The 13,625-nt window shown below is 36.6% G+C and overlaps 4 protein-coding genes across 4 annotated transcripts in view; 3 read left to right on the top strand and 1 right to left on the bottom strand.

Moving 5' to 3' along the window:
* Positions 1 to 13,625, bottom strand: part of LOC139949559 (E3 ubiquitin-protein ligase UBR5-like) — a 75,261-nt gene that overhangs the window by 41,261 nt on the left and 20,375 nt on the right. Inside the window, exons 19-22 of the mRNA XM_071947949.1 lie at positions 3,363 to 3,560; positions 2,233 to 2,314; positions 1,650 to 1,775; positions 1,023 to 1,164 (exon numbers count right to left, since the gene is read on the bottom strand). Of these exons, the coding sequence (XP_071804050.1) occupies positions 1,023 to 1,164; positions 1,650 to 1,775; positions 2,233 to 2,314; positions 3,363 to 3,560 (548 nt within the window). The remainder of the gene's footprint in view (positions 1 to 1,022; positions 1,165 to 1,649; positions 1,776 to 2,232; positions 2,315 to 3,362; positions 3,561 to 13,625) is intronic.
* Positions 4,331 to 6,662, top strand: LOC139949562 (E3 ubiquitin-protein ligase TRIM50-like). The gene has a single exon (XM_071947953.1). It carries the CDS (start codon positions 4,444 to 4,446, stop codon positions 5,506 to 5,508), a length of 1,065 nt encoding a protein of 354 aa, XP_071804054.1. The 5' UTR covers positions 4,331 to 4,443; the 3' UTR covers positions 5,509 to 6,662.
* LOC139949563 (E3 ubiquitin-protein ligase TRIM56-like) lies at positions 7,329 to 11,441 on the top strand. Its single transcript, XM_071947954.1, has 2 exons — positions 7,329 to 7,491; positions 8,088 to 11,441. Exon 2 carries the CDS (start codon positions 8,092 to 8,094, stop codon positions 9,103 to 9,105), a length of 1,014 nt encoding a protein of 337 aa, XP_071804055.1. The 5' UTR covers positions 7,329 to 7,491; positions 8,088 to 8,091; the 3' UTR covers positions 9,106 to 11,441.
* On the top strand, positions 11,460 to 13,583 carry LOC139949561 (E3 ubiquitin-protein ligase TRIM13-like). Its single transcript, XM_071947952.1, has 2 exons — positions 11,460 to 11,656; positions 12,012 to 13,583. Exon 2 carries the CDS (start codon positions 12,018 to 12,020, stop codon positions 13,083 to 13,085), a length of 1,068 nt encoding a protein of 355 aa, XP_071804053.1. The 5' UTR covers positions 11,460 to 11,656; positions 12,012 to 12,017; the 3' UTR covers positions 13,086 to 13,583.

The raw sequence follows: 13,625 nt of genomic DNA, 5'->3' as shown, positions 1-13,625 counted from the left end.
CAAAAATAAAGCACCGTAAAGCATGTAAAGAAGCATACCACACTAGTACGTAGGCTAAACATCTTGCTCAAGGACACAAGTGTCATGACCGGACCTCAAAGACACACTTCACTGACTTAACCACCACCAGAACTTGAACTTAATGCTCTAAACCGCTTGACCATGACACACCATAAACAAGCATACCACCTCTTGACCCAGTATACATCCTTCTTGACATACCTTCTTGATGTAGCAGAGCTTGCGTTTGCCATAGCAGCTCCAGCGATGGCATTACTTAAGGTATTTAGAGCATTACGAATATTCTGACAAGCATACCACACTAGTAGGTAGGCTTAACATCTAAATAATCATGACCCAGTATACATCCTTCTTGACATACCTTCTTGATGTAGCAGAGCTTGAGTTTGCCATAGCAGCTCCAGCGATGGCATTACTTAAGGTAGTTAGAGCATTACAAATATTCTGACAAGCATACCACACTAGTAGGAAGGCTTAACATCTAAATAATCATGACCCAGTATACATCCTTCTTGACATACCTTCTTGATGCAGCAGAGCTTGAGTTTGCCATAGCAGCTCCAGCGATGGCATTACTTAAGGTAGTTAGAGCATTACGAATAATCTGACAAGCATACCACACTAGTAGGAAGGCTTAACATCTAAATAATCATGACCCAGTACACATCTTTCTTGACATACCTTCTTGATGCAGCAGAGCTTGAGTTTGCCATAGCAGCTCCAGCGATGGCATTACTTAAGGTAGTTAGAGCATTACAAATATTCTGACAAGCATACCACACTAGTAGGAAGGCTTAACATCTAAATAATCATGACCCAGTATACATCCTTCTTGACATACCTTCTTGATGCAGCAGAGCTTGAGTTTGCCATAGCAGCTCCAGCGATGGCATTACTTAAGGTAGTTAGAGCATTACGAATAATCTGACAAGCATACCACACTAGTAGGAAGGCTTAACATCTAAATAATCATGACCCAGTACACATCTTTCTTGACATACCTTCTTGATGCAGCAGAGCTTGAATTTGCCATAGCAGCTCCAGCGATGGCATTACTTAAGGTAGTTAGAGCATTACGAATAATCTGAGCTCGGCTGGTCAGTGTCTCGGCAGAGAGACTTCCTGAAGTCGGTGGTGCAGTGTCTAAATCAAATAACAATCAAATGCTTTGTATAATAAAGACATATGACAAATCTTAAATATCTTGAACAAATAAAATGTCAAGTAGGATTCGAAACTTTACGAAATTCGATATAGAAAGGTTTGCGGTAAATAAAATTTCAAAAACAAAGTAGGCAAATTATCATGTGATGGGTTCAAGAATATAGATCATGTAATTTTGTTCATAAAAAAATATTGATATTGTGCATTCCAGGGCAGTCCTGGTCAGCAACCTACAACACTGGTCATAAGTTTATCACATGAGAAGTTAAACTACATTAAAATAAAGAATTGATAAAATAACAGCTGGACAAGTATGTGCAAACATTCCCCACAGCAAAAGTTAAAACAAATGTAAGAGTTTATGTTTTCTGCCTTTGAGCTGTGTACAAATTGTGCCAGCAGGATTGTGCCTGTGACATCACAGGATATAATGGTCTACAAAGGGGGGGCTAAAAATACTATACCTGCTACTGGTGTCTCAGTATTAGAGATAGGAACACAGTTACTAATACAGGCATGGAAGATATTCCGATTACCATCACAACGCTCAGCAAGTACAGCCTGTAGTTTATGTTCCTTAATCACAGGATCTGAAAACATCAACGTTTATATTGTCAGGTAATAAAGAAGTATTTATCAGAAATATGTCACTACCCACATGGTAAAAGAAATACTAATTAGTCTTGGTTGCCATGATGAATGAGATGAGATTCCACATATAGTGTTCTATGAGACAGGGGTGAGAGTCAAATCAAGTCTGAATCTAGAATCCAGATCTTAGGAGGTACCCTGAAATGATGGTTAGTCTTGGTTGCCATGATGAATGAGATGAGATTCCACACAGTGTTCTATGAAACAGGGGTGAGAGTCAAATAAAGTCTGAATCTAGAATCCAGATCTTAGGACAGGTAGGAGGTACATTAAATTGATGGTATACATGTTCATCTTTGGTAACCCCTGAAGTTATACATTTCAAGGAGCTTTCATCAGGTACAGAAATCTCAGACTAGAGAAGTAGATCATGGGTGGTTTTATTCTAAATCTTACTTGTCTCTAGTTCCAGATTACTGAGGTAATGAGATACAGCTTCATAATCACATCGTAGAATATGTGGCATCAACCCTTGGGTCTGTAAAAATACAACAAGTATCACAACTTTCATTATTAAGAATAATAATGATAATAACAAAGCGCCTTTAAGACAAGGGTTACAAGAACAATATTTAAAGACGTTTCCTGAAAATGGCTTTAGAAGGAGCATCCTGATGTTGATGGGGATAGAGTTCAACATTTAGACTAGGTACAATACAAATGTACAACTATTTGTAATGTAATAAGTGGCTCATCTCCTGTTGGTTTGGTCAATAAATAACAGTCAGCAAATTGTTTCCTTTATGTGGGTTCAGATAATATGCTTTGATGGATGATGTAATAATGCTAAACTGTGCTAAACTGGGTATTGAGTTGTGCTTTGCACTTGTCCATCAGTGATTTTAATTATTGGCTGGTCCATTTTTGTGGTTTATATTTTTCGAAATCTTTTATGCTCTTTGGTTAATTCTGCATCTTGTTTGGAGCTATTTTAATTTGTACAGCGCCTTGAGGTCCAGTCATGGATGTAAGGTGCTTATTTAATATTTAATAAGCGTTATTTAATAAGCGTTATTTAATATTATTATTATTATTATTAGTGAGCAGCTATACAAACATACTGTAATTGTAATAAAGAATAAATTATGAAGAAATAATGCAAGAAGGTTAATAACTGCTCGACCCTTCACAGCATTTGTTTGCTTTTTTTTCATGTGTTTTTCTTAACAACCTAATGCAATTACTAAAAACAAAAATCAGATTTAATATTGCATCCTGGATAAAGAATATAACTTTGTGTTTTGCCCATACACCATTCATACACCAATGTGCATTAAAGGAGCAGTGTCGTCATTATCAAAACAGACCTTTGGCTGTACATGGAATCATAGACCCTCACTCAATACAACATTCATGTGCAAGCTCTCCATTATGTAGATATGATACAGACGGAGGGTGCATGCGTTAGTAACTGGGTGAGAGTTCATCATTCCCTATACAGCCAAAGGCCCGTTTTAATCATGACGCTACAGCCCCTTTAAGCACTGTAAACTCAGACCTTCTGATTGAAATATAAATGTACAAACCTCCATGGCCAAGACCAGTACAGCAGCTTTGCTTTTGACGTTGGTGCCAAATGACCCATGACTGAGTGTATGTGTTCCTAATGCAAGGCAGCGTGCTGGAGGAAGCTCAAACCATACAGGATCTCGTATTCCACCTAGAGCATTCTTAGCTAATGGATAGAGGGCGCCATTCCCATCTTGAAGGAGTGTAACAGAATCCTGCAAAAATTTAAAAATGAAGATTCAAATCAAATATCTCATTAGCTGTTTGTTAGACTGTGCATATCGATATGAAAATAGCACTAGACAATGACATATTAATAAACGAGATGTAAACATGAAAGATTATCATCGAATATCTCATAAGCCATGTTAGCTGTTTGTGTACACTGTACATATCAACAAAAAAATAGCACAATAAGACATATTAATAAACGAGATGTAAAAATGTAAAGAAAGGTACATGTACAAATGTAGAATACAGGCCAGAACTGAAGAACATGAACAATATGCTGTACATGTACATTACACATATGAACCTTGTGCATCCCCACACTAGTTGGATTACAAAGACAAAGAGTTGGAAAACCCCATTATCATGATTAAGATTCCAGCTTAGGTTCATAAATTGTACATCATGTATAATAATAATAATATTTGATTTTATATAGCGCATTGGAAAATTAGACATGTAGGACTTGATATTGGGATTTCCCTACCCACATAATGTAATGGCTCACATGTTCAGACTTATGACTTGAACTACTTGGCTATTACTTGATACTCCAACTTGACAGTCCAGTGAATCATTAACTAAATACAACAACAGAGCTGACTTTGTGATCATTGGGAATTCCCAACTACCGGTACATCTGTGATTCTTAGTAAGTCAATCAGTAAATTTTGTCATGCCTATATTTAAGTCATGTTGTGCAATGTGTGTATTGCGCAATTTTATCTCATGGTTTTTCGTACATAAATGCAGGCACTGTCTTTGTATTCACAAAAATGATTTGGATTTCTGTGCTGCTTCCTCAACAACAACAAACACATTAAGAGAGAGATTCCTGCACAGTGAGGCTCCATTGCCAAAGAACCCAACATGTCTGAAGTAACAGTAGAAGTCCTTTTGGATAAGATCAGCAGAGCCCATCTCAAGTGTTCTATTTGTCTCGATACATTTCAAGATCCTTGTCTCCTCCAATGTAATCATACATTCTGCAGATCCTGCATTGTCAACTTGCTGGATAATGAACAAATTATCTGCCCAATATGTAGAAGAAAAACATCCATGAGGAGAAAGACTACACACCAGCTAAGTAGAAACTTTCAGCTTGCGTCTCTTGTTGATGATGTGGAGAAAGAGAAGAAGTGCTTTCAAGAACGAGATGAAGTTCTAATGTTCACCATGTTCACCGAGCCTACTAATGAACAGAAAAGTGACCTGGGAACAGCCCACACTAGTCATTTGGTAAATGTCATCAACCAAGAAGAGAAAGTTCCACAATGCGACCAACACCAGAACCTTAATATCTCCTTCTACTGTAAAACCTGTAGGTTTATGATATGTGCAATGTGTGCAGCCATAGACCATAGGGGTAAGGAGCATGATTATGTGCCCATTGATGAAGCAGAAAGTGCTGCTAGAGAGCAGCTGCTGGAGGTTCGTTCCAAATGTGAAGAGCGCCACCAAGAGGTCATAGTGGAGAGGAGTCTAATTGATGGAGAACGTTACATGGTGGTCAATATGATATTTAACACCATCAGATCACTCAAGGAAACAAAACTAGATCAATTCTATGTCAATGTAGTCACACATCACCTTCAACAGTTTGAACAAGCGAGGGAGCTAGACTATAACGATGTATTGTCAACTGCTGATGCCATAATTGATTGGATCAACCATGTCAGTACTAAACTTAGCAACGCAGCGACTGAAGCAAATAAATACCACCTGTTGAAACAAATGGAGCATCTCATCACCACTGCAGAAACAGTCATCAACAAAACACTGACATTTCCTAAACTAGTATCTGCCAAAGTTTGTATTTGCAGATCAGATACATCTGCTCAAGTTATCATAAAGAAGAAAGACTCTTGCACTGATGGGCTTGGACGAGATTCTCAAGGACTGCTTTATGACATTAAAGTGTTGGGATACAAGTAGATTTTATGATGTACTATAGATCAAAGTCTTGCATTAGGAATAGTACTACATGCAGCCTAAATGTAAACAGTGACTATTTGATACAAATCTCCAGCAGATGAGTAATTGCGATTATCTTAAGAAGGAATACTTTCTTTTTGCATACAAAACCAATCATGTACATTTAACAAGTTAAAACTTGTTAAATGTGGACCACCATCTGACTTAGTTTACTAAATGATGAAGTACATGTAATCTTGAATGGGCAAAAGTGATTGTTTTGTTTGTACTTGAATTTTACACAAACCATCATGACCATAGGCATGACAATAACGCCAATGACATTGACCACCAAAGTGGCACATTCAAGATTATTCTGATGATGACGTCAAGGTGATTTGGGTCAATAGTAGTACAGGGCAAATGGCCTTGCCACAACATCAATGCAATTACTTATGCCTTTTTGTGTCTGATTTACAATCAACAGTAGTTGTTCTGTTAAAAATATTTAAAAATAGCATCTGAACATCTGCTGCCATACCATGTTCAATGTACATGTACATTAAAGCCTCATTCAAGGATTCCTATTGAACATCAATTACACATTGGTTTCTATGAGAACAAATTACTAATCTTGGTAATAATCTCCAATCAATACAGTTACACCATACATGTATGTACCTGTACAAAATATGTTATGTACGTGTGTACTCTTACAATTTTTTGTTTACAATGCTTGTCCATACAAGTGTCCATAATAAGTGTCCATGAAACTACAATGGGTAAAGTCTAGTCTACACCAGACTGGGAATTTCCCTTTTACCTTCATATTTCACAATGCTGCAATAAAGGGAATTCTCCCTGAATTGAAATGTCCAGTACAAGTTCATCCATAAAGACGTCTTCACATACATGTAAATGTTAACCAATGGTAGTGTACTGAATTAATCTAGATTGATTAATGAGGTTGCCCAACCACATGTTATTATCAAATCAGTGTTCCTGAAAAGCCTAAAATCACTATTTGCCAAAATGTCAGTACAAAAGAGTTATTCATTGTGCCCATTATTAATATTGTGAATAATGCATTCAGTGTTAAGATCTCTTCAACATGACATGAATTCTCCTACATTTATGCATACGGTGACAACTTGTGAATAAACCAGAGAAGACAGTCAAACCGATTTTGAATTTTACATGTTGTTTTTGATTTCAGTATTTAAGTAAAAACTTTAATTTTAAAGCTAAAAATTTCCCATTAATTTGAACAAAATTCTTTGTTTCTGTGTCATTATATAGTATGGGATGAGACAATAAAACACGCCCCTATTAATTTTTGATTTTTATAAACTTCTCAGAAAAACTCTTTTTAACATTATTTTAATCATCAGATGGAATTGAGTGACATGAAAATTCATGTTTGTAAAGAAGGATAGAAATCTTTAATCTGAAAGCTAATCTTCTGTGCATGTGCCATGTCACTAGTCAGTACAACTCCCCCCCCCCCTCCGCGACGGTCACGGCCATCCGTAGTTGTGATAACGTAACCCTCCTCCCGACTAGGCCATCTATCAACTTGTCTTGACCCCAAGTCGAGTTGTCTGATGGTTGAATAAATCATCCGTCGAGTTGTCCGAACGGGCGAGTTGTCCGACGGACGAGTTGTCTGGTTTTCGTCCAGGTCATGTGTGTTCAGGGGGAATTCCCAGTCTGCATGGGCTATTGTGTCTGTCTGGGCCTGTCTAGGTCATGTGTGTACATAAGGGGGAATTCCCATCTCTGTGCAACCCTAATGTCGTGTTCTTGCACAATCACACTCACACAGTCTGTGTGCACGCATTTCATCATGCAATATTCTGCTACCATGTGAACACTGCCCACCAGTTTCTCAGCATTGGCAGACAGTGTCAGACAGTATCAGACAGTGACATTGTATTAAGAGATGTGTTGAGCTGTTCTCATAAATGTTCTCCATCCTACTGGGTACTCATCACAACATCAAAGGCAAGTACATAATGTATACATTTATTGCATCTAACCAACGTTTACAATGTACAAACATTTCCAATCAATCAAGTTCAGCACAACTTAGAAAAATTACATTTGGTGCTTAGAACATGGGGCGTGGTGGGTACACCCCCCCCCCATCACTTCTATTGTGTCTTTGTTGTGTGTTTGGAATATTGTACCAGGAAATTCTAAAAGAGGATCGGGGGGGGGGGGGGGGGTGCTCATGATGACTGACATGGACTGCGAGTGTTTGTTGAGCTTGCATAATGCATACATAGGGTATGTACAGAGCAAGTATCATTAACACTGCAGGTCGTAATGAGAATTCAAATGATATTTTTTGTTTACGTTAAGCCATCAATCATACATATGGTTTTACTAGTTAAGGTGTATGCACTGTGTAGTGTAACTGTATAAGTAAAAAGAAAGGCTAGAACTTAAAGTCTCACCTTGTTGCATATGAAAGATTGGCAAAGATTATTAGTTTTTATCCATTGCTATTCATAATGGTGTCAATGTAAACAAAAAATGTACCAACAACTCAAGCCATGAATGATTAAATACTAAAAAATGTGTGCATTTCTTTACAGAAATATGGATCAGGTTGACTTCAAAAAGAATGCGTCATACCCAATAACAGCAGAATCCATCTTAGACAAGATAAGTCAAGATTATCTTAAGTGTATCATCTGTCTAAATACATTTACAGAACCAACATTCCTTGACTGTCATCACACATTCTGTCAATCATGTCTGAATGATTTAAGACGAAGTGAGTCTCATAGCGGTCAGAGAGGAATCAATTGTCCAAGTTGTAGGAAACAAACACCCCTGAGTGGTAGAGATTTATCTGGCCTAAAGCAGAACTTCATTCTGAAGTCCCTTGCAGATGACGTGACTCAACAGCAGAAACTCCTGCGAGTTCAACAAGGGGCACTTGTTTGTGGTCAATGTAACGATGAATGCGTTACAGTCATTCAATGTAGTGATTGTGATATGAGATTCTGTCAGGATTGTTGGTTTGATCAAGAATCATCACATGGTGATCATGAGATTGGTACTTTGACATCCAATGAGAAAGCACCAAAATGCCCTAAGCATAAAGACTTAGACTACTGCATCTACTGTCAATCATGTCAAGTTCTTCTATGTGCTATGTGTGCAGCCACTACTCATAGAAGCATGGACCATGTACACATTGACATTGATCAAGCAACAAGCGATCTGAAAGAAGAGCTTAGGGAACTCATCTCGAAGGCAGACATCCGAGTAGAAGATTTCATCCGAGAAAGGAGTCTCCTTGAGTACAAAATGGAAGAAGTAAACGCTAAGATTGAACATGAGATGACACATATCAGGCTAAAATACGAGTCGAATTATGATGATCCCCATGAATATCTTCAAACATTGTCTGAGGTCCAGCATAAAAAAAAAATCTACTTTTTGGAAAAACTCAACAAAATAAGTGCCAAGGTTGAATGGGCTACTCACATATTAGACAAAATCAAAGACCAAATGAAAGAGCCAAGCAAGTATAAACTACTTCAAATGAGTGAGGTGTTGGAAGTTCGAATCAATGATATTATTTACAAAGAATTTCAAGAATAGTTAATCCATCTATACACTCTAATCAGTACTTGTCTAAACGTAGGCTTCAGTTTCCCAAACTGATAAAACAACCTACATACTGAAAACTACAAATGTCTTTGGGTGTATTATTTGGTTTAAAAATAATAAAAGTGTACAAATTCTTTAGAGACACGTTGTAAAATAATACAGATTCAATCAGTCCTCATTTCTGATGAGGTTTTCAGTTTAGAGGGGGAAAATTCCAGATTTTTACCAAAAAAGGTGATTGCCATCAAAAAGGGGGAAATGCTAGTAGCGTCTGAGTATAATTGAAACATGTACATAGTTTCACAATGTATGTTTCAGTTATAAATGCTTGAACACAATTAACAGTATTTTGAAGTCAGCAACATACTTGGTAGAAATATACTTTGGTTTAAACTGTATTTATTGAAGACTTTTAATTAATCCTTTGTCCTGTTAGATAGATCAAAACCAACCAAGACTGAATTTTCTATTACATCTCAAGCAACAACTTCTTATTTAGCATTTTGTAGTTAAATATGCTAATCTGTGTTGTTGGTTTTAGCTTAGTCTTTGGCTTGATCCGTTTATAAATGTTTGTAGTGTATTGCTGTAAATTTTGCATTAAACTGATGTAAGGCCTACTTCCTACTTACGTGTATTAAGAGATACACAATTTTACTCATGGCTGAGTTCCTATTACAAATAATTTGCTGATGTCATTTTTTCTGAATATTATTTGCTTAAGTAAGTTATTTTATTCCATATTTGCTAAAATAGCCTGTATTCCTAATCTTGGTGTAAAGTGCTTAAATTACAAGTAGCCCCTTTTAAATTGGTTTTATTCTTTCAGTATTCCATTACTACTCACATTTGTGTATTAAGCACTTTGGGAATCATGCTTTAGATGTAAGGCTCTATAAAAAGTTCTATTTATATTATTTAAATTATGACTGTTTTGTTATTGTATGACATACATTGTAAGCTTTGTACTACCGACATGACTATTAGTGTACAGTGTGTGAGAGGTCCAGCGCCCTCTTGTGGTTAAGTACATGTACATATGCACCGATGATCTTGTGACTTGTAAGGGAAGCTAGAAAACAAAGCTGTACTTTAGTCTGTAAATATCATTTTGACAAAGTGTACTTACATGTACTGTTAAAAAGACATTGTTCATTCTCACAACCATAAACTGTACTCTGGAACTCTACTATGTACATTTACATGTATCATAATAATATTATATTAAAACTGTCAAGAACCAAAATCAGTTTTAGAATCAGTTCAAAGCTAAGCTTATTTATAAATGACAGTTTTTCTCACTCTCTCTCACTCACTGGTTTCCATTGTGAAGAATATTTGTGAATGTATATTTGTAACAGTGCAAGAACTAGACTTGCTTAACTGTTAAGCTTAAATATTCTAAGCTATATCATGTATTTAGGAGTCATGTAGGCCTACTTGCCTTAGAGCTAGAAACGTTAATACTGTAGGCCCTAAGTACTTCCAATATACAAGTACACATGTGTAACCTAGTGGAAATGTGACAGCTGTACTTAATATAACTGTATGATTATTGATTATTAGTATTACACTGTGGACACTAATGCAACATTTTTTACTAATAATAATTAATGGAGGAAAAAAAAAATTTGCTGTTGCAAACTGCTCACCAACCAAAAGTAACCTGGATGGTATAAAATGCAAAAAATAGTTAATGGGCCGAGGTTCCGACCCTAGCAGAGTCTTTCTCTGCAGCCTTCTCTGTAGCCTTCAAGAAAGACTCTGCTACAATTGAAACATTAAGACATTAACTATTAAAGAAAGTACAGAGTACATGCTTTCAAAATTTGAATAAGTAACACATCCAGCTAGCTTTGATCATGTACTATAGATTATTTTCACTTCTAGAGCACCGCTCAATGCGATGTACAGACCTTCTATTGTATGGTTCAATATTCAAATCCATGGTTTTTATCAAGATGAAGCAATAGATGAACAAGAGTCTCAATAATTTTAGTAGAAGTAACTTGTACACAACACATTGGACCACATGTACTTGACTGTTAACCCTGTAGAATGTCTGATCTTCACTTCATACAAACTAAAGATAACCATTAATAAATGCTACTAGTAGTAACTGTGTAAATAAAAACTGTCAGGTGATTTTATTTATCAGCTTAAAATCTAACTAGGCAAAGAAAAAACAACCTTTAAAATACAGTCTTCTCTAAACAAGAATTTGTCTTTTGTTGTTGTTTCCACTTAATCAAGATGAAATCTTTCAAATGACTAAATACATAATGGTGGGGATGGGGAGGGTATTTTCCTTTACTCGGCACATACAGTAGGTAGACACTCCATTGTTAACAAGTTAAACATTAACGCCCCAATGTACATCAAATCATAAGGTCAGTTCAAGGTCCACTATGTCTTGAAGCTTAAAATTATACCAGCTACACATTTAACAAAGATATCTTTAAAAATGCATGTTTGGTGTAACCATCACTTCATGTGACACATATCAAATAGACCAGATGCAGACCAGAACTGTATATTTAAGGTGAGTTTTTGTAGTTTGTTAGATTCAAAACTCTATGAATATGTGTTGTGTTGTGTTGTGTTGTGTTGTTACGCCAAGTGCTTAATCAAACAGCATGACCAGAAAGTTTCTTGTTTTGCTATCATGATAAAGATAATTACAAGAATTGTTGAATCAAATCAAATGACAGGACTGTTCATCTTTGAAAAGGCACTTCTGGAGGAAAATCCCAACGTCTATGGAAAATATTTGAAGGGGCACCAAGGCCAAGACTAGGGCAACGGAAGCCATGGTCTCTGCGGCCTCCGTATAATTCCAGATCTGAATAATGATACATCCAATATAACCACCACCTTCTTGTATTCTTCTCTTACAGGAGAAAATGGCATCTTCCAAGCTTCATGATGTAATGACTAAGTTAACACAGAACCATCTTACATGTACAATATGTCTCAGTACATTTACAGATCCAAGAATCTTAGACTGTAACCATTCTTATTGCCTCACATGTCTGAAAAATCTAGAAACTAAAACACTGGAAGATGGTGAGCTTTCCTCTCAATTAAAATGTCCAATTTGCCGAAAAATGACTTCACTAAATGAGATGGGGGCAGATGGTCTGAAGCGTAATTTCACACTGAAATCACTTCAAGCTGACATCCTATACCAGCAGAATCTAATGAATGATGAGCCCAAAGCAGCTTGTAGTCACTATGATGCTAGATCTCATAGCAAGGAATCCAATGGCTTACAAGCTGATAATCTCAATCAGGATTCAGTAGAGAAGGTCCCCTCTCAACCAAAGACGCAATGTCAAAGGCATCCAAACCAAGACTACTGCTTGTACTGCATGACATACTCAGTCTTAATCTGTGAAGTATGTACAGCAACAACACACAGAGACCTAGACCACATTCATCTAGAGCTAGATGAAGCAGAGAAGACTTGTAGAACAGAACTAGTGGAACTTCTTACACAATCACTAGATAGAGTGTGTCATCTTACTGCTATCAAGAGTCTTATTGAGAATGAACGGGATAAGATGAATAACACTGTAGATGCTGTAGTTACACCTGACTTTGAGACACTTCTTGAAGAATTCAGAGAAGACAGAGTGAAGAAATTTTCCTTACTTCTTTCCTCTGCAAATTCCAAGGTAGAGTGGGCTGCTCAAGCATATTTCAATGTACTTAAGAAGGTGACAGAAGCATGTATGTATGATTTACTGGAGACCAGAGAGGAATTAGCACTACGTCTTAAAGACGTCATACAAAAGGAATTTCCTAGCATGCCTGTTCCAACCATCTTGGAAATCAAACTGAAATCCAAACTGAAATTTGGCTTCACAGTGAAACACTTGTATGAAATCCACATCACTGAAACCGACTGCTATATTGACAACGAAGGCAAGATAATTATGGGGAAACCCAGAACTGAAACAATCAAATAAAACACAATTAACTGGGCGTGTTCTAACTATGTGTACATTGTTGATCTTTGTATGATAATGCAAACTCCTGCCAGCAGAACACAAATTGTTTTACAGATTTCTGATCCATTTCAATAAACCATCGTCAGATTGTACTTTTTAAAATCTTTGTACACAATCATGATATAATCTTTCAGTGTGCATGTTCCTATATTGCATGTCTGCATTTTATAGTATGTCACGGTGGGTGGTAGAGAGCCAGCACATTAATCCATAGGTTGCTGGTTCATATCCTGCACTAGTCAATTTTTCTTTGTTCAATTCATAATTCTCTACAAGTTGTTATACATTTTCTAGTGACTGTGGTTTTGTGACTTTGAAGACTGGCCACAGTGTTCTAATTTTAATCCTAATTGATCCTGTAAAGTTGATATTTGCAACATTTGCAGGTCTGCTCATCAGTAGTACAGATTTCAATCAGTAGAAACAGAACAACGTAGCCACATGTTCATTTTACCATTTAGGAAAATAAATTTAGAAGCACAACTCTATAATTCAATA

The sequence above is a fragment of the Asterias amurensis genome, chromosome 17 (assembly GCF_032118995.1).
Source record: "Asterias amurensis chromosome 17, ASM3211899v1".
In the NCBI taxonomy this organism is placed as follows: Eukaryota; Metazoa; Echinodermata; class Asteroidea; order Forcipulatida; family Asteriidae; genus Asterias; species Asterias amurensis.
Note: the sequence above shows the minus strand (reverse complement) of the source record. Positions and strands in the feature narration are given on the sequence as shown.

Bases quoted from the DNA above. Each gene is read 5' to 3' on its own strand.
- LOC139949562 (XM_071947953.1), top strand. From the start codon at position 4,444: ATGTCTGAAGTAACAGTAGAAGTCCTTTTGGATAAGATCAGCAGAGCC.
- LOC139949563 (XM_071947954.1), top strand. From the start codon at position 8,092: ATGGATCAGGTTGACTTCAAAAAGAATGCGTCATACCCAATAACAGCA.
- LOC139949561 (XM_071947952.1), top strand. From the start codon at position 12,018: ATGGCATCTTCCAAGCTTCATGATGTAATGACTAAGTTAACACAGAAC.